This window comes from Nymphaea colorata, chromosome 13 (assembly GCF_008831285.2).
Source record: "Nymphaea colorata isolate Beijing-Zhang1983 chromosome 13, ASM883128v2, whole genome shotgun sequence".
NCBI lineage: Eukaryota > Viridiplantae > Streptophyta > Magnoliopsida > Nymphaeales > Nymphaeaceae > Nymphaea > Nymphaea colorata.
The window spans coordinates 6,024,021-6,050,117 of record NC_045150.1 but is presented as its reverse complement, the minus strand read 5'-3'; the positions used below and the strand labels follow the sequence as shown (position 1 = coordinate 6,050,117).

Sequence of the window (26,097 nt, the reverse complement as noted above, 5' to 3'; positions counted from 1 at the left end):
GAAACTCAGAAGCCACTAATCGAGAGAGAAATGAATGCCGTATGAGACTCAAAAGCCAGCTTACGTTTCCTCACTGCTCGTTCAACGCTTCCACAGCAAAGGCCAAAAGACAGTGTAGTGTAGATCCAGTCGTGTTTGGCCAAATAAGATATTTGCAACTGGCAAAGTTCATGATACAAATTATTGTGTCATGCGTAGAGAGAGAAAGAGCAAGAGAGGGAGAAAGTACGTTTGTTGATTCATATGCTTTTTACATGTTTAATGAGATGTTTTATTTCATCATATGTGGATTTTATATCGTTTATATGCATCGAGGAGGGCAAAGAAAGAAAGAGAAAGGGAGAGCATTTTTATTGATTGATGTTCTTTTTACATGTTTTATTATATATTTTGTTTCATTGCCTATGGATTTTACATTGCTGGTATGTGCAGAAAGAGGGAGAAAAGAGAGAGAGAGAGAGAGAGAGAGAGAGATGGAAAATGTGTAAACATGTCCATTCCATGGTTTAAAAAAGTGCCAGACAAACAACTTGGATATGTTGGCTTTATGTCAGAGCAAACAAACGCCCATTAGAAGCTGTCACACGAGGAACCTAATTTGAGTTTCTACCAGCACCAGACACCAGCTGTATTGGCCATGAACGTCCATTCACATGATAACCTCATACGCACTCAGACAAAAATGTTGCATTTCATACAGCCATGGTCCTTTGCTCAGCCAGTAATTGAGCCCTTTGTTCAAGAGATTGTGTCACAAACGCGTGAGACTCGAATCTTGCACAGATTTTTCTTTTATTCCCTCTTTTGTATTATTCCTTCTTTTGTAAGTGAGAAACTCAGACACTACAGTGAATCATGTAGGACTGGGCATTGGGTCGGCCTGGCCAATAAGAAGTCGGGCTCGGTCGGGCCATAGCTCATTGAGTCCGCAATAAGAAGTCGGGCTCGGTCGGGCCATAGCTCATTGAGTCCGCAATAAGAAGTCGGGCTCGGGCCGAGCCACAGCCCATTGTGAAAAAATGAGTCACCAATGTAGCTTTTGCACTGAAAAATGGCAATAGAAACACGAGGGCAGTTTCCAACACGGACCAATGTTCCCATCCCATAACGAGATTGGCATTTTTGTAACTTTGTATGGGAATCTTCCAGTCCACTATTTTGCTATCACTGCAGCTTGCCCACCAAGGAATTTTAACATGTTATCAAAGTTTATTTACAATACAACAAACAACAGTAAGTGCAACAGCGAATCCTTTCTATATGTTGACAGATTTTTTCTGAAACTCAAATGATTTAACACTTAATCTGTACCTTCATCAATGCAATCTTCACAATTTTCGTTCCTCTAAGCACTTGCCACACCTGCTTTCCATCAAAACGTATTCTGCCAAGATACAAAATTTTTAAATTCTGACAGATTTCACCATCTTGATGGTAAAGCAGAACTGCCCTTCTCAGGTGTAGCTACAGGCACCTTTTAGATTTACAGGTTTCCCCGTGTTCTTCTGATTGAGTTCCATGGCGCATTTGATGTCTATGTAGAACTTGGTCTTCACAAGTTTTCCAAGTATAAATGCCCTTGAGCGGGTCATGAAGGTGAGGGTGAGAGGCACACTTGGGCTGTCCAATGTTGGCTCGCTACTTAGACTGGATCCTGCCCCATACAGTGGCACTTGTATGCCTTCAACCACTGTGGAGATCAAACGGGTGCTCTTTCTAGGCTGGTAGAACTCCTCAATCTGCGAGAATGCACCACACACGCACATGCACAGAGGGAAGCAAATAAAATATCATCAAACATTCATTGCATCAGAATCAATAAAAAATTTTCATACAAACTTGTATTGATGGTGATACACAACCCATGCCACGCTTCTTATCATGTAAAACATGGACTTCAGGTGCTATTTAAGGTGAAAATCAGAGATCATCAAGGGGTACATTGATTCAACCAAAGCAAAGTTCAATAGATGGCCCTTCAGCTTATGCTATACCATCAATAGCTTGTGAAGTGGTTCATTGGATGAGTGCGGCTTTTAGTATGTCCTTATTACTTGTGAAGTAGTGCAGAGTAATTCAAACTAGACCTATCCGAACCCATTTGTTCCTGATCCTCACCACATTCAGATGTGATATTATTAGTTGAATATATGTTTAAGCATGTTAGCAAGTGGCTGTTAAGAGGACTAACCAATAAATAGGGGAACAATCTATCCAGTCAGGAATAAAACAGAAAACAAGGTCCAAAAAGAGAGATTGTGAACTACTGAGATTATGCTGATTATTCCGAGATTTAGTTGACAAAATTCTGATAAAACTATTTCTCAGCAAGCCAAAATTCTAGCTGGTTCATAAGAACTATTTCTGCATGCAAGCAGCATTTGCTTCAGGTTAGTTACTTATGTGACAGCTAAAGTGCTTTCAAAAGATCAATCATATGATCTGAAACAAGGAGAAAATAGCCAGGAGCAATGATACAGAAGGCAAGTTAGCAACAACTAATAATACATATGAACTGAAAGTGGTTTAAGAGCAGCATGAAGGAGTAAGTGTCAATGTGTATCTTAGGTAAGTGTTTCTTTAATTTTTAACATGTTCAATAAATCAAGTCACGGTTACATGCAAACATATCTTCAAGAACAAGAAAGTAAAGAACTTATAACATCTGAACTTATCATTTGGTTAAAAAAAAACATATGATGGAACCAAGCCACCCCCAAATAAACCATTCTAAACATATGAGGTCTGATTGTGCTGTTATGTTATATAGCAACTTCTAGACGCATGAAGTGTCAGTGTTCAACATTATACTCCTCAGACAGTAACGGTGTCATTGGATGCTGCTCCGAAACAGCATTTTTGGAGTGTTTGGATGACATCAAGACTGGGTTTGAGAAATGCTTGATTTTGGAAAGGGATTGAATGATCTGGCCAATGCCAGTCCTCAAACACTTAGTAGTTTACTTCCATAATTTTTTTTCTCCCATCCTCTCAACCTTTAATAGGACAAATGAGGGAAAGGATAATGCCTCATTTCTTGCTCTGTCTTTCATTTTGCTTAAAAGAAAAAGAAGTTCTCGTTCTTTTAATAAAATAAATATCAGATGCAAGGTGATGAATTGTGTCCTTTCCACTTCCTTTCAGTACACAATAAGTGGAGGAAGACTAGACCTTACTTTCGCTTCTTTTGTGTTTGTGTGTGCGCCTATATATTATAACTAGATTATAACTGATGAAATAGGACAACTAAATATTACTACTATTATTTTTGTATGTTTTTCCACAAAAGCAACTAAAAGAATGCAATAGGCTCAATCTCAAAAAAATGTACAACTTGGTTCATAGGATTATGATGGGAATATGTATGTTACAAATTTTTAAAAATAAACAGAGATAATTCTTGCCTCAAAAGAAATCATATTCTTTCATGAGAACATGACACGGATCCATACTTTCACAAATGAACCATAATAGACACTAGCATTATAATTGTGAAATACACACAAATTTCAGTTGACATATCTTGTGTTATATTTCAAATCTCTCTCTCTCTCTCTCTCTCTCTCTCTCTCTCTCTCTCTCTTATATATATTAGGTATATTATCATGGTGTGAAGCTGTTTATTTGTCTTTTTTTTTTTTTTTATGTAATAAATGTGATACACAAAAGTAAACCATGTGAAATGGGCTTTGACCATGAAAAATCACATTCAAGGAAGAGGTTTGTGAACATGTGTTGATGGGTCCAAAGTGGAACCTACTATTCTTCAATTTACCAAGAAGATCGGACAAGACATCGAGAAGCTCAATGGTGATGAAAGAGTCAAGGCAGTAGAAAATTATGAGAAACAATATTGATAAACAACATAGACACAAAGAATTATGTGCCCAAAATTCAAGAAAGAAGATAGATTCAAAGACAAAGAAATGCTTGTTGGATACATGTCTCTTACTCAACTTGTCACTGTTCTTCAACTACTTGTAAAAGCAAAGACACCTATCGTTGTAGCTGTAGTATTATACTCCTCAAAAAGTTATGAAAACCTTCCTTTCATATGACTCCTTATAAATCTCTCTTCAACAAAAGCAAGCAAAAAACCAAAAAAAAAACTAGAATGAAGTTATTGTTTGTGCCATCCTATGGAACTCATTTGAAAGTAAAAGCTTTTGGGAATATTACACAAAATAATTTGAACAAGAAAATCTTTATATTAATTCTTTGATTGGTTCCAAAAAAAAAAAGAAACTTTTACTTGTTTTTCAAACTACTATGATAGTAATGTTTCTTTCACTAAAAACCAATGTCATATATGATATCTAATTTGATATGCCCAGTTGTGCATGGCAATAAAGAATGACAATGAATTTGTCAAAGAACGATCAAGAATGTAATGTTGAATTTAAGGTTAAACTTTTCTACAAAAGATCAGATCGTCCCAATGTAACTAAACTTTGTTCGTTTTAAATTCGGAAAAAATTTGTAATGAAAAAAATACAACTACATTGATTAAATTCTTGGCAAAACAAAAAAGATTTTATTTTCACACTAGAATTATGTTACTTTCAAAGCCTTTGAATTAGTGCATTTAGTTTAGGTGTATGGGGACCACCTTTTTGATATTCAGAAGGAGGATGCTCCTATTATTTGACACTTGTAGATAATTATATAAATATAAATAGATGTACATTCTCAGGCACAAGTTCAAAGGCTTTTCAATATTTCTAAATATTTTTACAATTTTTAAAACTTTTAGAACTGTATCAGAAAGAGACTTCGTCTCATATGAATTTGGAAATTATCTTAAACATGAAATAATTGGATAAAAAATCATGTGCATGTACTCTTTAATGGAATTGACTTGCGAAAAGAAAATGCAGGCACATAGTTGAAACCACTCGAACACTTTTAATTTTCAAGAAGTATTCCTTACACTTTTTGGGCTTAAATCTTTAATGGAATTGGCTTGTGAAAAGAAAATGCAAGCACATAGTTGAAACCACTCGAACACTCTTAATTTCAAGAAAGGTTCTTTGCAATTTTGGGCTTAAACCATTCCTACTGCCATATATGTAATTAATTATACGTCATTCAAAACTCCTAAAATTTAAAAATTCAATAGAAATGTTTCTCAAGATAAAACTTTATTTGGTTACACTTAGGATGTTTGGATGGATTTTTTTTTCTTTGAAAAAAATGATAACCTCAAAGCAATCTCATATGTTTTCCAAAAATTGAAAGAAATATGAAGGTTACAAAAAGAAAAGTGTTATATCATCTAAAGATAATTTATGATTTGTTCTGTATAAAGGGGATGATCTAACTGAGCATGATAATGATAGTTGTGTAGATGATGTTGGTACTTCTCATGATGTTATACAATTTGATATGACCGGGCCCGATGTTCATGAATGAAACAACACTAGATGAGAATCATTCAACTTTAATGCCCATGCTACCACACACTAGGACTATATATATATATATATATATATATATATATATATATATATATATATAGCATGTACTTTCCATCATGACGCTTTTAAGACACAAAAAGCTTTCACATTTTATAAAAAATATTAGGCTTTTACTTTCCATCGTTACCAAACGTGGCCCCTAGATGGAATTCTTTTTTTTTTTTTTTTTGGTTCATTTGAGTTGGCAACTTCATTTTGAGTTGACAATTCCAGATCCTTACCTCAGCAGCTAAGATAGATAGTGCACCCAACAGTAAAATGCTTAATATATACACACACCCTCCATTACAAGAGAAAGTTGTGTGCGCAAGGTGCGCGGCCGGTAAGCCATAAAGGAGAAATAGGTATTTTGGTAATTTTGAAGAAGAAATGTTTTTATGGTCTTTTAAATTTTTTAAGTTTTCATTTTTGTATGTATAAAAAAAATTATATTCTAGTGTGAATGGAGGGTATTTTAATCATTAATTGTACTAATGAAAAATTCGGAGTAGTAAAATTCGTGCAGAGGCATATAATAGGTTTGTCTATTACAAATATTGCCAATTTTTTCAAAAAACATGAAAAAAATGAGAAACTAAAGAAAAACAAGCAAAAAACAAAAAAATTGCTCGTGTTGTTCATAATTTTTCAAAAAAGTTCCCTTTTTAGTTTGTTTTAATCTTTTAACAAATTATTTTGGATTATTGATCAATGCTTTTTGTCGGAAAATTGATACGAAAATAAAAACTTGATATTTATTTTATCAATTTTATTTTATAAGGTTTTTTTTATTCTCTGAAATTTTCTCCCAAAAAAAAAAAATCTTAGCTAGTACTGGAGAAAAATCTCGCCCATTAAAAAAGTGAGAATGATACTGTGACAATACAAAACCATGAGCATACGAATGCACCAGGATGTCCCATCCAAGTAACGCGGTCGAATGTCTTATAAAAAAAAGTCAAAGGTATTCACAATGACATTGTTGAATTAGCGGCGCTTACACATTTCTCGATTATCAAATGGCTTACGAATGCACTTTTAAAAAAGTGAAAGCAAATTATCTCTTGCTGAGTTGGTAAGCACCTATATACGTCTCCATATGTGAGCTCTTTTACGTCATCGTTCATTTTTCTTAACCAAAGTTACCTAAAAAGCAAGCTACCCTAACCTAATGTGCATCCTTTAAATTCTCTCCAGGAGTATAACATAGCTGGTTGATTTGCATATCGCATTCGCATCTTTCGTTTGATAAAAATGGTTGTTATTTCTCTAAACTGCAATTGTTGCATGTGCGACACTCAAGTTGAATGGTGTACCTTAAAACCACTAAAGTCCTAAAAGAACTCTATATTCTAGAGACAAGGAGAGTAGGTGGCTTCGCCTCTCACAAGTTACCATTATGCTTTAAATTTAACTAACATCAGCATATGTTGATGTGTTTATAACTAATAATTTTAGTAGCAAACAAAAGGTCCAAAACTTTTTAATGCCAAATTTTGGTGTTAAAAGGAATCGTGAATTTCTGGGGGATTTAAAAAGCGAATTTGCATGTAAAATTTGACTGGTTTATTAAACGTTTCTTACTAAATTACTCTTAACATCACATTCTGAATGGTTAGATTGCTAAAAAAACACATTCCACTCACATTTTAAGCGGCTAGGTTTTAGTTTCTGGCTCATGTAGGATGGGATAACCAACTCTATATAATATATATGCGTGTGTATGTTTGCACTTGGGGCCTTTTGACTCCCAAACAAAGTATTATGTTTTCATAAATCCAGTTCCATTCTAAATTTATAAGATTCTAAATAAGCACTAGTTCATACAATCCATGGACAAATATACATATTTAGGACGATGAGTCTAATTATTAAAGTCACATATTTACCTAACCAAAGTGATCCATATAAAACAGATAGATGATTGAGAGAAAAACAATAAGAAAAAAGTATAAACTAATATTACATGATGAAAATACTTATCACTTTTTTTTTTTCTCTTAACCATTCATTATGTTGAATCAGATGGTGCAAATTAAATAGCTGGGTGACTCTAAATCAATCACAAATTTCTATGTGCGCAGACCAAGTCACAACTATTTTTTATAAGTTTTGTGCATCTCTTTTGTACCGTCAATGGTGATCTTTGTAACCAGAATATTATAAATTCATATAGAAATAGCAGATTCTTAAGTATGCAAGTAAGATTTTATAAAATTTTAATAACAAACAACCACCCTATAGAACTCGGTTGTACGTTAAAAATATGGCATTACGCTCATTTTCATGGATGCAAACACAAGGAAAACATACGTAATTAGTTCCATAAAAACAGATAGAAATATGTAACTGGACAGATGAATCGACTAGGGACGACCTTGTAGAAGATGAATAGGAAGACTCAAGGTAAGATGGCACGTTGATTGTATTAAATAAGGAGGAGAAGGTTGACAAGACTGAACCCTATAACTTACGCTATGCTCGTCGTCATGACGACGCCAAACATATTTAACCATATAAAGAGGGTTCCCCCATTTCAAAGATGAAGGATATTATGGTCATTTCACACTTCCTTGCATGATGATTTTCTAGGCAAAGAAACCAACTTGCGAGAGAAGAAAGGTTATGTTTTTGGGCCAAATACATGTTTTGATTGTGCTCCTCTGCTCTCACCCATTGGGCATCGGCTCCGCCGGATAAGAAGTCAGGATTGGACTGGCTCGACACTTAAAATTTGGTTTGACTCGACACTTAAAATTTGGTTTGGGTTTGACTTGACTAAATTATAAAATATATACTAAATTATATTAAAATATATTTTTTATTTTAAACAAACCAAGTTGAACCTCATGCCACATTGCACCGTCTTATGCATCCTTTTTTTTAGACTAAGGTACGTAATGACAAAAATGCCCCTATCACATCAAAATCAAACCCTCCCCAGAAAGACAAAAGATGAAAAAAGGTAGAATTCTCAAAATGTTTTTAGAAATAGTTAAAATGTTCCAAAACTCCTTGGTTTCACATGTGTTCCGTCGCAGGGCGAGAACCCCACGAATGTCGGGACTCAAACACGGAACGACGTGAACGGCGAGGGCAAAGTTGTCATCCACGAGATAAACTTTAAAAAGAAGAATAATTCAGAGAAACGAGGAAAACAAACACTGAGGGTAGGGCTTTTAGGGACGTACGTCGCCGGAGGCGAGCCGGAGATCCATGTACTGCAGCCGGAGCGGCGACGAGGTGAAGTGGCAGCCGAAGAAGGTGGCGCGGTTCGTGAAGGAGAGCTTGAGGGTGGAGTTGATGGTCAACATCTGTGTCGCCACCCCGGACGTGTCCATCCCCGCTTGCACGTTGAACCTCCAGAACGTCATGCTCTGCGCCGTTTCAAACCCGTTATTTTCAACTCATTTTCACGTCTTTTTCAATTTCAATTAAACGATAAAGACGTGCTCGACATAAAAATCACGGTCCAAAATAACAAAATAAAAAGTTGTAAAAAGGTGAGTTTTAAACATTACCTTTAAATATTTAAAGTTTCCATTTCTCCCTCTCTCTTATTTATATATATAAAGTTATTTATGTAGAGGCTCACTGGATTGGACAAGCAGCGCATTCATTCCAAGGCGAAAAGGCATTCAATAATATTTAAAAGAAGGAAACAACTGACAGGTTCAGTGGCGCTGCACGCTGCCGTTTATGTCATGATTTTCGCTTTCAAGTTTAACTGAATGGAAGCATTTTGATTTCGTTCATATTTTTCATACTGCAGCACTCTCGAAAAAAAGAGAAAGAAGAATATTCTTTTATGATCTTAACTATGATCAGCATCTTGAACTCCTGCTATTTCAACTATATTTATAGCACCTAATGTACCCAACAAAGATTATCGTTTTAAATCATTTCACAAACAATTCATCATCAGCTTATCCAAAAGAAAAGAAAAGCAGCAATTTTCATCTTTTGATTGTCCGCTGCAAAAGAGAAAACCAGAAAGCAGATGTGTTGGGTTTCAGAAATTGCAGAAGAATCGGAAAAGATTTTTGAATAATTTATAAAGGACTTGCAGTCCTGCGCGCTCTTTCAGAAAGCATGTCCAATGGATTGATTCCTCGAACGACAAAAAAAAAAACGAGTGAAAGACGACCAGTGAAAGAGAAAGAGAGCGAGATTTCTGGCTTTTGGTGTGTTTGTTCTTGTTACCTTGACGGCGATGACGGGCTTGTAGGAACGGCTGGCGCCCCACAGGATGAGGGAGAAGAGGGAGAAGAGGACAACGAAGCAGACGACGAAGAGAGGGAAGTAGCAGCGGGCAGGGATCCCCGACTCTCTGCCCTCGCCTTCTTCCCCTTCCTCTTCCTCCCCGTGTTCGTCGACGTGGGCGTACTGCCCCACGGCTGCCGGCGCCCGTGGTGGTGGTGGTGGGACGAAGCGTCCTTCTTGAGCGAGCCGGAGAAGCGGCTGGTGGACGACTCGCGGGAGTGGTGCACCGGAGACGGGACGCCGTAGTAGTGGGGATGGGGCGGCGAGCCCGCGGGGCTCGACTGGAAGGACATCTTCTCGCCGTCGTGCTGGGAGGGACTCTGCACGTAGTAGAGCGGCCGGCGCGGCGGGGACCGCGTCGGGGACGACGGCGCGAGGCTCGTCACCTCCGAGTCCGACTTCGCGTGCATCTTCTCGTGCCGGAGAGAGAGAGAGACGGAGGGCTGCAGAAGGGACGTTAATGGATTCCTCTGGCTCGCTTTTACCTGCGGGAGGCCGGGAAGAGGAGGAGCGAGGAAGAAGGAGGATTCCTTTTCTCGGTTTCCGCATTCCCTCCGAAACGTGCTGTTGCTTTTGAGTTTTGGGTTCCTTGTTGAAGAGAAAAGGGGTCTGTTCTGCCCACAATTTTTAAGATCATTAAATTTTTTATATTTTCAAGCCAGAGAAATGAGCCTTCAAAATCGATGAAAGCCTTCGAATCAATGAAAATTCACATTAGGTTTATACATATTTAAAAACTCAAACATGTCCAATGAAATTAAAATAAAATATTAAAACTTCATTAATTTAAATGAAGCAGGTTGTTTGTTATACTTCATTAATTTAAAATGCCTCAAAAGAACTGAATAAATTTAAAAAAAAAAAAAAACTAAAATGAAACTTAAAAATAAAAAACGAAACTAAGGGACAAAAACAAAAAGAAGCAAAAGATACAACTGAATGTGTATTCGGGCGCAGCGCTAAACGTTGCAGCCCTTTTGTTTGAGTGGGATTTTTTTTTTTTTTTTCAAATGATGAAGCCAAGAAATTTGACCGTGGTTTTCGCTTGTTCTTTTTCCCCACTCCGTCTTTCGTTTTACCGATGTTTGTATATTCGGATGCAAATTGAGATTCAAACTGAATCCGAACCCGAATTCACGATTTGATTCTCAATCTGATTTTTGGATTAACAACTGAATCCACATTCGAATTTGAATCTGACTCTTAAATCCAATGTAAACCTCATACGGATATTGGATATAGAATCAGAGATGTCAACGGATCAGATTCGCTGTTACGGATATCTATATATTTGGATTTGAAATCATTTTCGAATCTACATGAACAAAATGTTAAATCACATCCAAATATAGAATCTGAACTCATAAAGTGAACCTGATCTGAATCCGGTTCTTATATTAACATTCGAATAATCTGAATCTCACTTTTAAGTTGAATCCAAACCATATTATAGACATTGAGTATATAATTATTTATTTAAAACTACATCCGATCTGAATCTGGTCAATATTTACTTAAATCCAAATTTGATAAGATGCCATTTTTCATATCTGAACTAATCTGAATTCTTAATCGAATATCAATTTTTTTTTTCATATCCATTTTTTTATGCACTTTGGTCAAAGCTTGGTTAAGTCATATTTAGTAACATCCCTATCTAGGATATTTATTTAAGTCTATGCCCAATTTGAGTCTGAATCGGATCAGATGTTTACTTAAATCTGAATCCACTCGGTTGTCGTTTCTTAAATCCAAATCCGATCTGATTTCTTAATTTCATATCAATTTTTTTTGCATATATGGATTTTTTAAGTAGTTTGGTCATATATCTGATGTGAATCGGATTTATTCTAATAGGAATCACACAGACAAAACCATGTCACTAATTTTGACTGCTTGAATTTTTATCGTCAAACTATCTCCTTCTCCATTCCCCCTTCTACTTTTATTTATTCCCCTTCATTGACCATTCATCTCTACAATTACCATACCCTTTGGTTCCTTGGTTTTCTTTCACCTCCTTCTCTAGTTGACTTTGTTGTGTCTTACTCCTTTGAATCTGAATCCGATCGGATGTTATTCATGAAATCTGATTTTGTTTCTTCGTCGAATATTAAGGGGTACCAATTATTTACGCTCCAATTATTTACGCTCTCTCTCTCTCTCCCCCTCTCTCTCTCTATATATATATATATATATATACAAACATAGAAAAATTAAATCAATAAGCTACCACTGTGGTTGGATGTTTTTTTTTTATTTTATGTTGCTAAAAACCATTGTAAAAAAGTATATTATGTCGTTAAAAGTTGTGGCCAAATAATTATTGTTGCAAATGTACTTTTTGTAATAGTTTTTTATGACACAAAATAAAAATATTTCAGATTTTTTGGAGTAGTCATTGAACCTTCACTTTTTCAATCCTAAATTATTCATCTCTCACCTTTTCAACCCTCATCTCTTTAATCTTCTTTAATTTAATCCTCCTTCTCTAATCTTGTCGTTTTCAATTGCTCACTCTCAACTCCTATTGGATGCCATTCTTCCTCCAAAATAGCATGATATTCTTGTTTTTATACATAACCTTTGTGCGGTAGAGGTGCCCTTTGGGCCATCTTAAGCCTTCTTGACTGAATCCACAAAGCATGTGTATGAACACTCACGAACGACAGTGATGAGCCAAAAAATTTGAATCTACAGGCATTAGTTTAATAACTTTAGAGGTCGTTTGATTTCTGTTCAATGGGACATGACAGACAAGACGTTCTGTCCATTACACTATTATCATGTCTTCATACACAATAGTGTTCCTTGTCCACCGTTTGATGATTTTAAGAACAGAACACTATGTTTTTCTTATCCGACGTTTGTTTCGTGTGTGTTTGTTCCGATCTAAATAAACAATCAAATATATAAAATTATTAATATAAAAATTAGTAAAATTTGTGAGGACGGTGTGGGCAATTGCACACACTAGCCACCATGTGGCGGACTACAATAAATGAAAACTTAAAGCTCCTTAAGCAAGTAATCACTATATCAACAAGGCCAACCAATTATGCTCCAATGACAAAGTTTTGTAATATGTGACAAAGTTTTATAATATGTGAATGATGACTTAAGTATATATGCATCGTTGCATATAGTGATGCGCTTGAAGAATGCATAACAAAAGTTAAGTCATCTAGATACAGAACAAGCTACAAAAGTATATATATATATATATATATATATATATATATATATATATATAAAGGCACCGTTGTGATTTGCTTTGTTGGCTATAAAGTGGGTAAAGTTTTCATTATGCAACTCAAGAAAATTGGAAGTTTGATTTGATTATCCCACGATCTTATGGTTTCCGATAACACCCCAAACCTTACGGCACTCCTTCTGGCATTAACGTCCGAGTGATCCCTCGCCGCTGCTCCTCATACGGAGACAGGCGGACGGAGGTCCAAGCCGGTCGAGCTTTAGGGTTTAGCGGTTGAGGGTTTCTGCGGTGCGGCAGTAGCTGGGATCTCTCCCTCTTCCAATCGCTGGTCCACATTCTGTAAGAAACTTGACGGAGATGGCAGATCCTTACTGGAACGCGGGTGGAGTTCCCGGCGCGCCTGCTGAGAAGAGGCAACGACCCACCTACGGTATGCTTTCTCATCGGAAACCCTAGGATCGATCCCCTTTCCGTTATTATTATTATTTTTTTTGGTTTTTAATCCTCGTTCTGCAATGAGCTATTGGATTGTTAGTCTGTTTTCGCTTTGCTTCGATTGCGTTCTGGAGGCGTCTGATGTGAACTAACAAGAAGCCTAAATTTTGCTTCAAAGTGTCTCTGATCCGACCTTAAATCTCGTGCGTTTAGTTTGTGGCAGAACTTATGTTTAAGAAGCTTGAAAACCCTGGAGCTTGAAACTTCTTGTTGGTGCTTGGACAGCAACATTGGAGTCCCCATTTTGTAGTGTAGCCGGAGAAGTAACCAGTTGCACGCGTAGAAATCACGGTCTTCTTTGTCTCAATCAGATTAACAAAAAGAACGAAACCTGTGTGATTCTGCTGCTAATTTGGGTTTAGGTAGAATAGAATAGAATGTCGCCAAAATTCATTGGATTATGGTGGAATTAAGGATAGTAGAACAAATTCTAGAACTCAGGTAGTGTCAGGCTGGAAAGCGGAACTTCTACATGCATAAGCCCTTGATTGAACTAGCCATGCTCTTTAGTTACTCTCTTTTTTCATTCAATCCATTCATCGCCCATGGGATTAATGGAAATGGGTACGAACGCTTAGTGGCTGATTTCTGCACGAATAAGTCAGGATCTTGTGATGGCTAATGGAGTTTTTTCTTCCCACCATAAAGAAGCATCACATTGCGGAGGTGGGACGTGGTACTGTAGTGTAGCAATTTTTGTGGGAAAGGTTTGTATACAATATTCGAGTTTGAACTTCGAAGCTTTTGAAAATCTTGATGTTTATAGGAGCGGTCAACTATAGTAGGGAGGATGTATTTACATTTGCATCTCTCTTGAGCCAGTTCTTTAGGGCCTTGGGCCTGATTGGATGCATTTTATGTGTATGGAAGATAAGGCACACTGTGGAACATAAGTTACCTTCTTTTTCCTTTTTGATAGGTGAACTTAATGCAATTCTCTTCCTAGGGTTATATTTTTCCACCATATAGTGTTAGGGAACATGGATGTTTCATGGTTTTCTACGAAGCAGTCAAATCATTTCAATTGTCTTTCCAATAATATTACTCTAAGACCAATAGCATTATAGTTCTTATGCAATGATTAAGCCTATCTTCACTTGTGTTGCCAGCTCAACCAGATCAGTAGAGTGTTTGCTAGCTAGATTATTCAGGGACAAAAGAAAAAGATCTTTCCAGCCGACATTAAGAATGTGGGCTTGGTGATGCATGGGTTTAGGGTATCTTTTGAAAAGCATAAACTGAGAGGTGTGTCGTGCAACACCCTCTCAAATAGAAATAGTGGGAGAATATCCATGCAAAAATGACGTTTGTGGTGGAGTGTGTCACGAGACACCTATCACCATCTTTGAATGGGAAGGGAGAGTGTTATGAGATGCCTCCCTACATGCTTGAATTGTGAGGGTACATGCTTTGTCTCAGACCTTTTTCTTAACCTTCAGGTATGCACTTATGGATTTAGACTTGCTATTACATGGCTGCCTAGACACAGTGAGATTTCAGTTATTCATTGTCAGTCATCTATTTTATCTGTTGCACATGTCACTCAATTTCAGTACTTGTTTCTGCATTTCAGGGACCATTTGTTGCAGTGAGTGTGTAAGTTTCATAACTAATAGAATTTCTTATCTGTATGATTTATAGATTTTGTACCTCCTGGAGCTGGAGTTGGACTTGAGGTGGGGATGCAAATTGGTCAAGGGATTCCTGGTTATTTGGTTCGCAATGATGGCCAAACTGCAAATAATGTTGTGAAGGACACTAAATCTCTTATGGCTTCATATGACCGCTATTTACAAAATGGGGTATCATACACAAGTTTCTTATGAGCTTCTATCTTTAGTTAAATATAAGCTTATTCACATTGTTATTACTATTTTCCAGCAAATTTCTAGTCATGCCGCTGGAGAATCCAGTACAATGGCTGCTGGTGGCTTTGGTGGCACTGGCATGCCTGTTGGAGCAGTTGCTGGGCCACCGTTGGGAGGGGTGGCTGGACTGCCTCTCAGTGAGCCTGTATTAATGGGTGGTCCAGGGCTTGTTCCTCCAAATGTTCCAGCAAATGGTCGAAACGTGATTTTTGGTAACCAGCCACCTGTTGACCTTTCCGTAAGGCCTGGGCTTGAAGCACGTCTTCCTCCAGATGCTTCCAATACTCTTTTTGTGGAAGGGCTTCCACCCGATTCCACACACCGAGAAGTAGCTCGTATCCTTTGAATTGGTTCTGTTAATTTGTATTTTAGTCTCTTTCAAGTTCAATTCCTTTTTTGCATACTCTGAAGTCTGAACAATGCTACTTTTATGTTAATAGCTACCTGTGTTCCTTGACAAGATTATGAAGATATCTTTCGACCATTTCTTGGTTACAAGGAAGTTAGGCTTGTAAAAAAAGAATCTCGCCATGTGAGTGCTCATGTTGATAGTTTGTGAGAAATTTTTTTGGGTCTAGACTCTAGACTTTCTTCTTGGTCTCTTTCCATATATTGAAATAGGCACCTTTTCCAAAAATACGAGATCGAATCAATTTGTTGCTCAAATATGCTTTTAATATGTAACTGTAGAATAGGAGTCCACTGTTGTAACTTATGCAAAAAATAAAAACTATTTTGGCTGTAGACAATTATGGGGACCATTCTTTCTATAGTACCAGTGAAGTGACTCTTGTTTTTGCAACAAGATGTCGAAGCACAAGGTGAATGCTGAGTCGAGGTGGCATATAGATACGAGCATGTTCTTGCTTCATTGTTTTGTGAAGGATTTACTTTTTCATCAGTCATACGACCCAGCAATTTGCTGGTACCCATATTATTAGTGACTTGGAAAGTTTGATTCAGCATGAGGTTGAGTAAATGGCTGCTGTAGATTTGTTAGTTGGATCACCGATGTTGCCTTTAAGCTGTTACAATTTTTTTTACTGTCATCCTGTTTTTGTCACTCGACCATGATATAGTCTGGCCTTCCTATTCTTGCTTTGCTTAAGTTGTTCTGATTGATCTGTTGCCTGTGTTTTCTTCCGTATTGCAGCCTGAAGGAGATCCTTTAATCCTGTGTTTTGTGGACTTTGCAAATGTCAACTGTGCTGCAACTGCACTGAGCGCTTTGCAAGGTTTGTTCTTTTTTTTGCTATTTCAAATTTTTTGAGTTCGAATGGGTAATTTGGGTGATCAGGAGTGTGTTGGAAATGATGGATGGACTGTAGAGGGTGGTTCACCCTGATTGGATGATGTTTTGTTCGTCCTTCATCCTCATGATTTCCACGGGTAGAAATATACTCCAAGATTTGAATTGATCCTTGGGCTCCAATCTTTGTGCAAGCCTAATCAGGGGTAAGGCCCAGGAGTGAGGGTACTAGGCCTGGGTTTTTATTCTGCGAGAATGCCACTGAATCTCATGTCTGGAGCAGTTTCCACGGTTTAGAAACAAAAAATTAACCTACAGTTGCTGTTTCACAGTAGTATATTCATGTTCATTGATGAAGTTTAGTTTATGATAATTGGACATTTTTGCTCAGGTTACCGGATGGATGAACAAGATCAGGACTCACCAGTACTACGGATACAATTTGCTCGATTTCCTGGACCAAGGTCCGGTGGTGGCATGGGAGGTCGTGGTAGGCGATAAACAGAAACTTGGGCAAGAGTATATCTTGCTAACATTTTGGTGTAGTTCCTCTTCAGTCATTATGTCCTAATTTTCAGTGCCTTGGAGCTCATGTTCAATTTCTGTGGTAACATGCAGTGTATTAATGTAAGAAAATTTAGAAAAACAATCCCAATTTTGATGGTTTTACAGAAACATGCACGACTTATGGGAAATTACATTTAACTGGCTGTCTATACTTTATACTTAATTCTCTCTGAAGGCTGCTTTCTGTTAACACTATTTTACTTAATTACGGTTCAAGGTGGGGATCGGGTTGGACCAGTTGGTAAGTGACAAAGTTAACCTTTATTTTTATACTTGTCCATCTATGTTATTTGTGTTTCCCTAAACTGACCGTGCATTTATTTTCACAACTTGCCGGAGTTCCATCCAAGCAATACCATCCATTATCCCCTAGATGGTCATGTCCCTGTCTTGAAGGTAAACTCTCTCTCTCTCTCTCTCCCTCTCCCTCTCCCTCTCTGTTCCTTGCAAAGTGTTTCGGGAGATGTTAGGATAGAAAGTTTGCATTTTTAAATTTCAGATAGATTATGGTCTCCTTTGGGTCTTGAGTTGAAATCGTTGTTTCTTTTGTTTGTACTCTGGTAAATCTCCGTATCACATACTATTGTTTAGTTCAACAAATGTCATGATGCTGAATCGGAAGTAATATGGATTGATGACATACTGGGATCTTCTTTTCTTTTTTTTCATATTTTTGCATAAGTAGACAACTGTAGTAGAGTGAAACAAATGAAAGGAACTGATCAGGATAGCGGGAAATGGAGTTTGTCACTGATTAAAACAATGATTGGAGTCTATTGCGTCAGGGAAAAAGTGATACTAGAGACAGCAGCCAATCAGAAAGGTGGGCAGTGTTGACATTTCGGTCTTGTGAACAACAGGTGAGGAAAAAATGTACATGTCGTGGAAAAAGGTCACTATGGTAACACACAGATTTTGTTTGCCAGTGAGCAGTTGCCTTCACCGGTAGTAGAGCGACTGATCGAGACATAATGAGCCATCTTCGTAGATTCATCAAAACTTTGATATCGTTTTTGTAAATTTTTGTTTACATGAACCCTGAGAAAAAGAGAGCTAGGCAGAAAAGCGCCGAAAGCTCTTGGGATCAAGGGCAGTGTAAAACATGAGAGCCCGTCAATATGTCAACTGATCGGATATACCTTTCACTATATTTGATTTTTATTTGTATATTTGGATCCAAACTTGGATTTGAATTCAGATAAAAAAAAGCATATATCATATCCAAATCCAACTTTAAAATCTAATTTGGAATCCGATCCAAATTTGATTTTTAAGTTACATTTGAATCCAATTTGAATCCAACTTTAAAGTTATGTCTGAATCTGATTTGAATTTATAAGTCATATCCAAATTCGATTGAAATATGATTTTTAAGCCATATGCAAATATGATACAAATCTAACTTTTAAATAATGTCTGATTTGAAATGTAATTTTGTCAGTTGGCTAAGTTTAAAATTATGCATCTACATTCATAATTCGGATACTAACCAAATATAATTAGATAAACCAAAAAACATATTTTTTAAACGTGTACCAATAATAAGTAAACAAGGAAAGAATGTATTCTAACTAGATTCTTATTTAATTAAAATTTTTATTTACATAATACAGGTTAATTTAATAACATTATCATTAGTGTCAACATGGTTAAAATATATATCAAAATAAAAAGAACATATCCATTGTGGCAAATATAGGCATTAAAAGAAAATTTTTGCAAACTAGTACTATATGGTGAAATGTTTTTTTTTTATTGAAATTGTCAAGGATGACTCATTTAGTCTCTTGTTACATCAACGAACAACAATCAAGTACAACTTTGAAAATTGAAATTTACATGTTTTAGAAAATGAAGTTTGATGATGTAGTGTAGCTAATACATCCTTCTTTTTGTTCTCTTTCTTTTTCTCTCTCTCTCTCTCTCTTAATAAACTTGACAATTAACAGTAGTCATTTGGGTTAGTGTGAACAAGTGTAGGTTTTAATTAATGTAAAGAATACAGATTGATACAAAAGAATATATACATATAATTTATGATTCTGTTTCAATGCATGCATATGGAAATAGTGTTTAATCTTCAAGCAAAGGTGTAGGCAAATTAGAATCATCTAACAAAAGAATAAAATAAGCAACACAAAAATATACTTAAAAGTACTATTAATAAATTAATTACTTTCAGCCTGATCTCGCAACCAATCTTGTGCATAAATCAAAACCTCCACTATTTTTGCCCATAATCTACTTCTATATAAATCAAGAATACGTCTACCTGACTCTAATGCAACAGTTAATATATAAATAACCAAAATAACACATCCCATTTTAGATAACTATCACATTCCATTTTAGATAACACTCAGTATTTAAGTGCATTGATCTTCAACCATGTCAAATGTCAATTAGATTATTTTTTAGAAAATAGGATCTTCCAAATACAACTCCAAATTTCATTTTGTACGTTGACTGTGTGATTATTTTTCAAGAAAGTCATTTAATGCACTTGTTCTAAGCTTCTTATGAAAAAAAATTTCAATCAAATAAGTAAAATTAGATGCATCACTATCATTCACAACAGCATAACAAGTAGATACTGTTTTAATACATAAATAACTTTATACTCATCATATCAAACACAATGGTAGTTCGTAATTACAGAGACATATTCATATGCTTTATCTTTATAAAATTGTCTATAATAAAACTTAATTATTTTTATTTTATAATGAGAATTAAAAGACCATTGCAACCAATGTTGTAAAAAGCGTATCATAAGCCGTATCGGTCAGGCTTTAAGATACGCCGTATCGTAAAATATCATAACATATTGTAACCGTATCGTATTTTTTAAAAAAAAAATAATAAATTAGAAAAAATTAAAAAAAATCAAAAAATCCATAAAAAAATCAGTAAAAATAAAAAATAATAAGTTCTTCATAGAAAATGTGTTTTAGATAATGATAGACTTTATTTTGGCATCTTTCTCTAAAACATATACTTTAGCTATTGATCGCCAGAGCTGATTCAATATTGTTCTCTTGTAATTTCGAACTTTTGATTGCTTGTTGTTTTTCAAGTGGCAATCATAGTTCTCGTTGTTTATTTAATTATTCTCCTTTTGTCCATCCAAGAGTTATAACATCTACTATTGAGTTCAAATCTAACAATTGGTTGATCCAGTGTCGTTTCTAGACCCGATCCACTTTGCCCTTCTAAATATCGCGAAAAACCCGTGTTTGCCCTTCTCCCTCTCGCGAGCGCCCTCTGAAGAATCGCTGCAGGAGAAAACCCTAGCTTGGGCTCCTGAGATCTCGCCGCCAAAATGGTTTGTCCTTTCTCTATCTCTCTCTCATTCCCTCCTTGTCAGTCACCTTTGATTCATCGTCTTGATGTTCTCTTGATTTTGTTTCCCCGTTTTCGGTTGTTTCTACTTTCTACGTGTTTTCAAACAATATCGATTTGCTCCACCTTGCTGCGGATTTGGAAAAACGAAAATTAGCCTGTATCGTGCGATACGGGGTGTATCGCCCCGTATCGTACGATGCAGACCCTGTATCGTGCGACACGGGGTGTATCGCCCCGTATCGTACGATGCAGACCCTCCGTGCGATACAGGAACGATACACCCCCATTTATGATATGGGGGTGTATCGTAGCATAAAATGGTTTCGATGGTACAATACAACCTTGTATCGTACGATACATACAACATTGATTGCAACTGCTAAAATTAACTTGCATATATTTCAATACTTGTTAAACTTTGTTTTTATCGTCATTGCCATATTTGAAAGGCAAATATCTGAACTTGAATATATTTTTCAACTTCCATCTTTATCTCACAATTTTTTTAAAAAAAATAGAAGTTGGATACTTTATTGTAGAAATTGCATTAATAGCATCATAAAATATTTTTTAACTATTTTGAAAAACAGTAGCCTTCTTCTACTCGTTCGTAGTCGGTGTCAAATGACAATGATGATCAAGTTCTTAAAAACAACCAAAAGCTTCTTTAAATTGTAAAACTACAACATAAGAAATATTAAGTATCATCTAGTTAAAATATCAAGACATAACTTTTTTTCACAAGTAACTTTGACATGATGCACTACTTAATAAAAAATTTTACATCGAGCTCGAGATGCCTTGATATGTTTAATGTTTTTTCTAATCTTATCAATCACATTACTTATTTCTTTGGCACCATTTTGCACAATCAAATTAAGAATATGAGCAACACATCTAACTTGAAAATTTTTTTCATTACAAACAAGTGCATCCTTTTGAAGAAGCCACTCGTCAATTTTGTAACCATAATATCATTTGTTTAACAATTATATAATGTAATTGAAAACAACTTACGATCAATGTTTCATTTTAGTAAACAATCTTTGATGACTGATATAAGTTTTTTTTCTATATGAGGTGTTGCAACCGTAACAAAGTTGTGAACTTTTTTTGTATTTTTCAACTATTATCAATATAATGTGCAGTCAAACATAAATAACTACTTTTTTGACAAGGTGAAGCCCACATGTCAGATGTGAGACTAATCCACTCATTAGGCTTCTTCAAAATATTGCATAATTTTGTTATGTCATCTTCATAAATGTGTATGCAATATGATATTACCGTGTTACGTGACAATAACTTGAACTGTAGTTGTAATTCTTTAAGAAACTTCTAAAAGCCTGAATGACTAACTATACAAAATGAATATTCACGAAGAATAATCATATTAGCAAAACCAAGTCAATTTTTATCTGAATCAAACTTGAAAGTACCAACAATTTCTTTTCTATCATTAGTATTTTCATCAATGACAAGACGGTGTTAGCCTAATTCTAAGTTAGGTCTTTTAGGACATGTCTTTAAATGATTCTGTAAATGTGCCATCTTATATTACAATTTATAGATACTTTATAGTGTGGACAAACAACGCTGAATGCACAACATGTTTCTTTTATTGTCCTACTAAATTCATTCCATACAACTAATCTTAATGATTTGGCTTTTTTGTGAAAAACATGAATTAGAAAGCATTGACACCAGATGTTGTAGAATTCATATGCTGCATGCATAAAAAATAGAAATAGATAAATGAATAACTAATGATAATCCCACAAAAAATTAAATAAAGTATTTCAAGAGTTTGATGAGTATCCTCTCTTAAGATTAATGCTTTCTGACATGAATTACCAATGGTAAAATTGTTGAATATTTAATTTTCCATAACAAATAACATACACTTGTAAGTTCATGGACACGGAGGAGAAATAAACATGTTTTTGGCTGTTAAATATATTCTCCTCCGCCTCCTCCATCATGGTCATTATTTTTTCCTTCATTTACTATTTTTTGTTGCCTAGGTCTGCCTAGCTTTTTTCACTACTATGCCATGCTGAGATTTTGACAAGCTACATCACATAAATATGAAATTTATCTAAAATTCTATTGGAGAAGACCTAAAAGAAAAACAAACTTTACCGTACCATAAAGGCCTACTGCCATTTACATCAAAATCACCCCAAACATTAACAAGCCACTTCAACCCCTGCAGAAGAAAGTGGCATTATAAAATAGCAGCATTGGCAAAAAAACAAAGGCCAAAGGCTGAAGACAAAAAATATTCCATGAATCCTTGGACTCACAGATGCTTATGCTTTTTGGCGCCATTATCATTAAGTGTCAAGTTAAATATAAGATGTGAGGGTGGAGATCAGGTGAAGAGTCCCTTGGACGCTCCCATCCACCCAGACGAAGGGCATTCGAGGACTGTTCATGGATTCCTTATGCTTGGAATGGTCGGCATAAAGATTTAGAGCAATTGATGCTAAAGTTAACTGCATCTAACACACCAGAACAGATAGCCCAAGATAACGACTACCGCTCACCTCAGTCCTACTCGTTATTTAAACAATTCATAGAAGAAAAGGACACGAGAAGGGTATCTCAAGCGGAAGAAGGCAAGCGTATATTTTAAAAATTCTAGGAGAGATTCATTAAATGATTCTAGCTCGTTTTAGAAAACGAAACAAAGAAAACAGAAAGGGGAGTATCAGTAAATTAAATAATACCGCATAAACAGAAAATCAGTAACTCATTGCTTACTGATGAATCATGTGATTCATGTCTCGCAAAGAAAAAACAATACGTTGCAGAAACACAAATTAGAAAACAAAAGATCCCGATAGAAGATTCACTACATGATTATGGTACCAAACCAGCATTTGAACAAGTAAACAATGAGCAATTCTATATAAAAGCACCTGGCACATCAAGATCAAATGTTGACAGCACAGTATCACACATTGTCTTGCTATCTTGCAGTTAATCTGGTTCCAGTATTCTTCTTGCAATGCCAGGAATTTAAAGATTGCTGATAAGTTTCTGGTGCAGGCAGACTGGGACCTGAGTTGGCGTGTCTTCTGGTGTTTTCATTTGATCGTGAAGGGAACTTTTGGCTGCTGTATGGTGATTTTTACTTAGTGTAGATGTAAGTACAAGTTTGCCTCTGGCAACAGAGGTGTGTGCTATGTAGACTTAGGTCTTTTGTATTCTTACGACATGTTCCGTCCTTCTTAGCAATATGTTAACGTTGTACATAAATTTGTGAGGGTATGCGAATGTTACCTGCTCTCGGTGGTAACTAGAGACAGTTACATATATATTGTTGTCATTAATGGGGTTGATTCTGTGGCTGATAAACATATATTCCATTTACTATATTTTTATCTGCCCTCATAGATTAGTCCTTGCTCCTAAGATAAATACTAGTCATGATCTGATTCTTTTTCACTTGTTCTTTCTATCAGGAGGAGCTTTCAGAGTTACAAGGTCAGAAGCTTGTTGTAGCTATTCGTGAGAAACAAAGCCAAGCTGTGGAATTTTGGGTAGGTTGCTTATGAATCTCTTTTTGCAATCAATGGTGCACTTGCATGTTGATTTAACTTGCTATCAGTTCCCTGATCTGCCAATCCAGAGTCTGGATATAGAATAGTTCGACCTTTTATCCCCTACCATGGCGGATGAGTTCCCCTCAACTGCTGTGCTACAGGCACTTTATTCTGCAAAGCGGACGGCTAGTGATTCAGTTTCTTTCTGCTAAGGGACATTGATTCTCCCTCGTAGCAACCCATGACCAAATTTAGGGACATAACAAGAAATTATACTTGTTCACGACAACCAAGCTTCTTCTCATACATGGAGCTTTACCATAAAAACCAACATCACTCGAAAGAACATACACAGAACGGCAGAAGTGAAACAACCCAAGAACAAAACAAAAAGCAAAAAGAAAAAACAACTACACAAGAACACAAAGAACCGAGAGAGAGAGAGAGAGAGAGAAAAGTGTCTCTCTTACCATTGTTATCATTCCCTTTCAATAGTAGCTCTTTCTTCTCTTTCTGCAGGCGCCCAATTTTTCTCCCTCCAACGTAACTTGTGTTGGGTGGTGTTAGGGAAGAAGTGTCTTGAAGAAGAAACCAGAGAGAGACAGCCATTAATCTCTATTAACATACATGAAACCACCATGAAAAACTTTTTTACAACTAAAGGAAAACGGCGGGAAGCTTCTTTATCTTTTTTTTTTCAATATGATAAAACCTTTATATCATTTTTTAATACTTTTCAAAATTTATTTTTTTGATCAAAATACATTTTTAACCATTTCCATTCACAAATGATTTCAATTAGGTGTGCTTGGGCCCATTTCAAATTTAATACGAAAAATAAAAATATTTATATTATATATATATATATGTATATATATAATTACATTGAAAATTAATAAAAATAATTGAAATCAAACTTGACCAAGTGTCAACCCAAGCGCGGGCCCAAGTGCAGCCAGGTTTCTTGTAAGGCCCAGTCGGCTTGAGCCCATTTTCAAGGCCTAAGCCCAACTTGTTAAAAGCCCGACGAGCCCATGGCCCGGTATCCAGCTTTACTTCTTATTCCAATTTGATTTACTGAGTCTTTAAACCTTTTAGCTTTTCGATTTGATTTAAAAAACAAATTTGACAACATTGGTTTAATTACAAGTCGAGCTGAGCGAGCTTAATTGAGTTGAGTTCTTATTACTCAAACTTGACTCGTTTAATGTTTCAAGTATAAGTCAAACTCGAGTTCAATTTGTTTATCAACGAGTCAATTTCTTTTTTCTTTTAGCGAATTTGAGTCGGACTCCTTCTCTGGTGGCTAAGCTATTGCAAAGAATATCTGTTGATGCATTCATTGATTGCATAAGATAGTTTAACTAAATAGTTGTAATTACATAAAATAGTTTAATAAAGCTTGGGTTCTCTGTTTTCAAATAATTCCTCTGATCAATTCTCTTTTTTCTAAATACTTATCCTAAGCAACTAGTTTATCAACATAATAAAACTTTTATGAGGTTACATGTCTATACAGAAATGATATATTTGATTAATTGTTAAAATAGTTTGCTGAATAAATAAATTATTCATATGACTTTCATATTTTTTATATTGAATCTACATATTGAATTATGATTTTTATATTTTTATATAACGACAAATTTTAATTTAGCAGATAACTTTTTTTTATGATGATCACTTGTTGATAATTATTAAATCAAGTGACCCATATTAGTTCCCATTTAAAAAATACAGTGCTTAAAGAAATTATCTCATTTCATTGAGTTAATTAAAATAACTTGCTTTACATATATATAAAAAGTGTTCAATGATGTCAAACCTTCATTAGCTCCACATCATCACTATCTTTTTGGGTTAGTCCTCTTAGTATATTAGTTTGCTTAATTACATAAATAGAATAACTTATAAATTGATCTGTTTGCACGAATTGTTTATGTTTCAAACAGATTGTTCTATTTGCACATTTCACGCTCTAAATTATTGCATTGATTTAATGATTGAAATATTCAATCAAATTTTTTCTTATTAGTTAAAGGTTTTTTTTTTAAAAAAATTGGTGAATTATGTGTTATATATCAAATAA

The 26,097-nt window shown here is 35.6% G+C and overlaps 2 protein-coding genes across 2 annotated transcripts; one reads left to right on the top strand and one right to left on the bottom strand.

The window, feature by feature from the left end:
• Nucleotides 1-1,158: 1,158 nt before the first annotated feature.
• Nucleotides 1,159-10,283, bottom strand: LOC116267184 (uncharacterized). The gene is made up of 3 exons (XM_031648785.2): nucleotides 9,660-10,283; nucleotides 8,648-8,833; nucleotides 1,159-1,739 (listed from the first exon to the last, which is right to left on the bottom strand). Exons 1-3 carry the CDS (start codon nucleotides 10,266-10,268, stop codon nucleotides 1,455-1,457), a joined length of 1,080 nt encoding a protein of 359 aa, XP_031504645.1. The 5' UTR covers nucleotides 10,269-10,283; the 3' UTR covers nucleotides 1,159-1,454.
• A 2,733-nt stretch (nucleotides 10,284-13,016) lies between these two features.
• On the top strand, nucleotides 13,017-17,275 carry LOC116266610 (RNA-binding protein 2-like). The gene is made up of 6 exons (XM_031647884.2): nucleotides 13,017-13,363; nucleotides 15,070-15,230; nucleotides 15,310-15,631; nucleotides 15,767-15,828; nucleotides 16,450-16,531; nucleotides 16,937-17,275. Exons 1-6 carry the CDS (start codon nucleotides 13,291-13,293, stop codon nucleotides 17,044-17,046), a joined length of 810 nt encoding a protein of 269 aa, XP_031503744.1. The 5' UTR covers nucleotides 13,017-13,290; the 3' UTR covers nucleotides 17,047-17,275.
• Nucleotides 17,276-26,097: the final 8,822 nt, after the last annotated feature.

Excerpts from the sequence above, each read along its gene's own strand:
- LOC116267184 (XM_031648785.2), bottom strand. The coding sequence starts at position 10,268 with ATGCGGAAACCGAGAAAAGGAATCCTCCTTCTTCCTCGCTCCTCCTCT. Across the intron at positions 8,834-9,659 it reads AGCCCGTCATCGCCGTCAAG|AGCATGACGTTCTGGAGGTT; the intron begins GTAACAAGAACA and ends GAAACGGCGCAG. Across the intron at positions 1,740-8,647 it reads TCCGGCTCGCCTCCGGCGAC|ATTGAGGAGTTCTACCAGCC; the intron begins GTACGTCCCTAA and ends GCATTCTCGCAG.
- LOC116266610 (XM_031647884.2), top strand. The coding sequence starts at position 13,291 with ATGGCAGATCCTTACTGGAACGCGGGTGGAGTTCCCGGCGCGCCTGCT. Across the intron at positions 15,632-15,766 it reads CACACACCGAGAAGTAGCTC|ATATCTTTCGACCATTTCTT; the intron begins GTATCCTTTGAA and ends AAGATTATGAAG. Across the intron at positions 16,532-16,936 it reads TGCACTGAGCGCTTTGCAAG|GTTACCGGATGGATGAACAA; the intron begins GTTTGTTCTTTT and ends ATTTTTGCTCAG.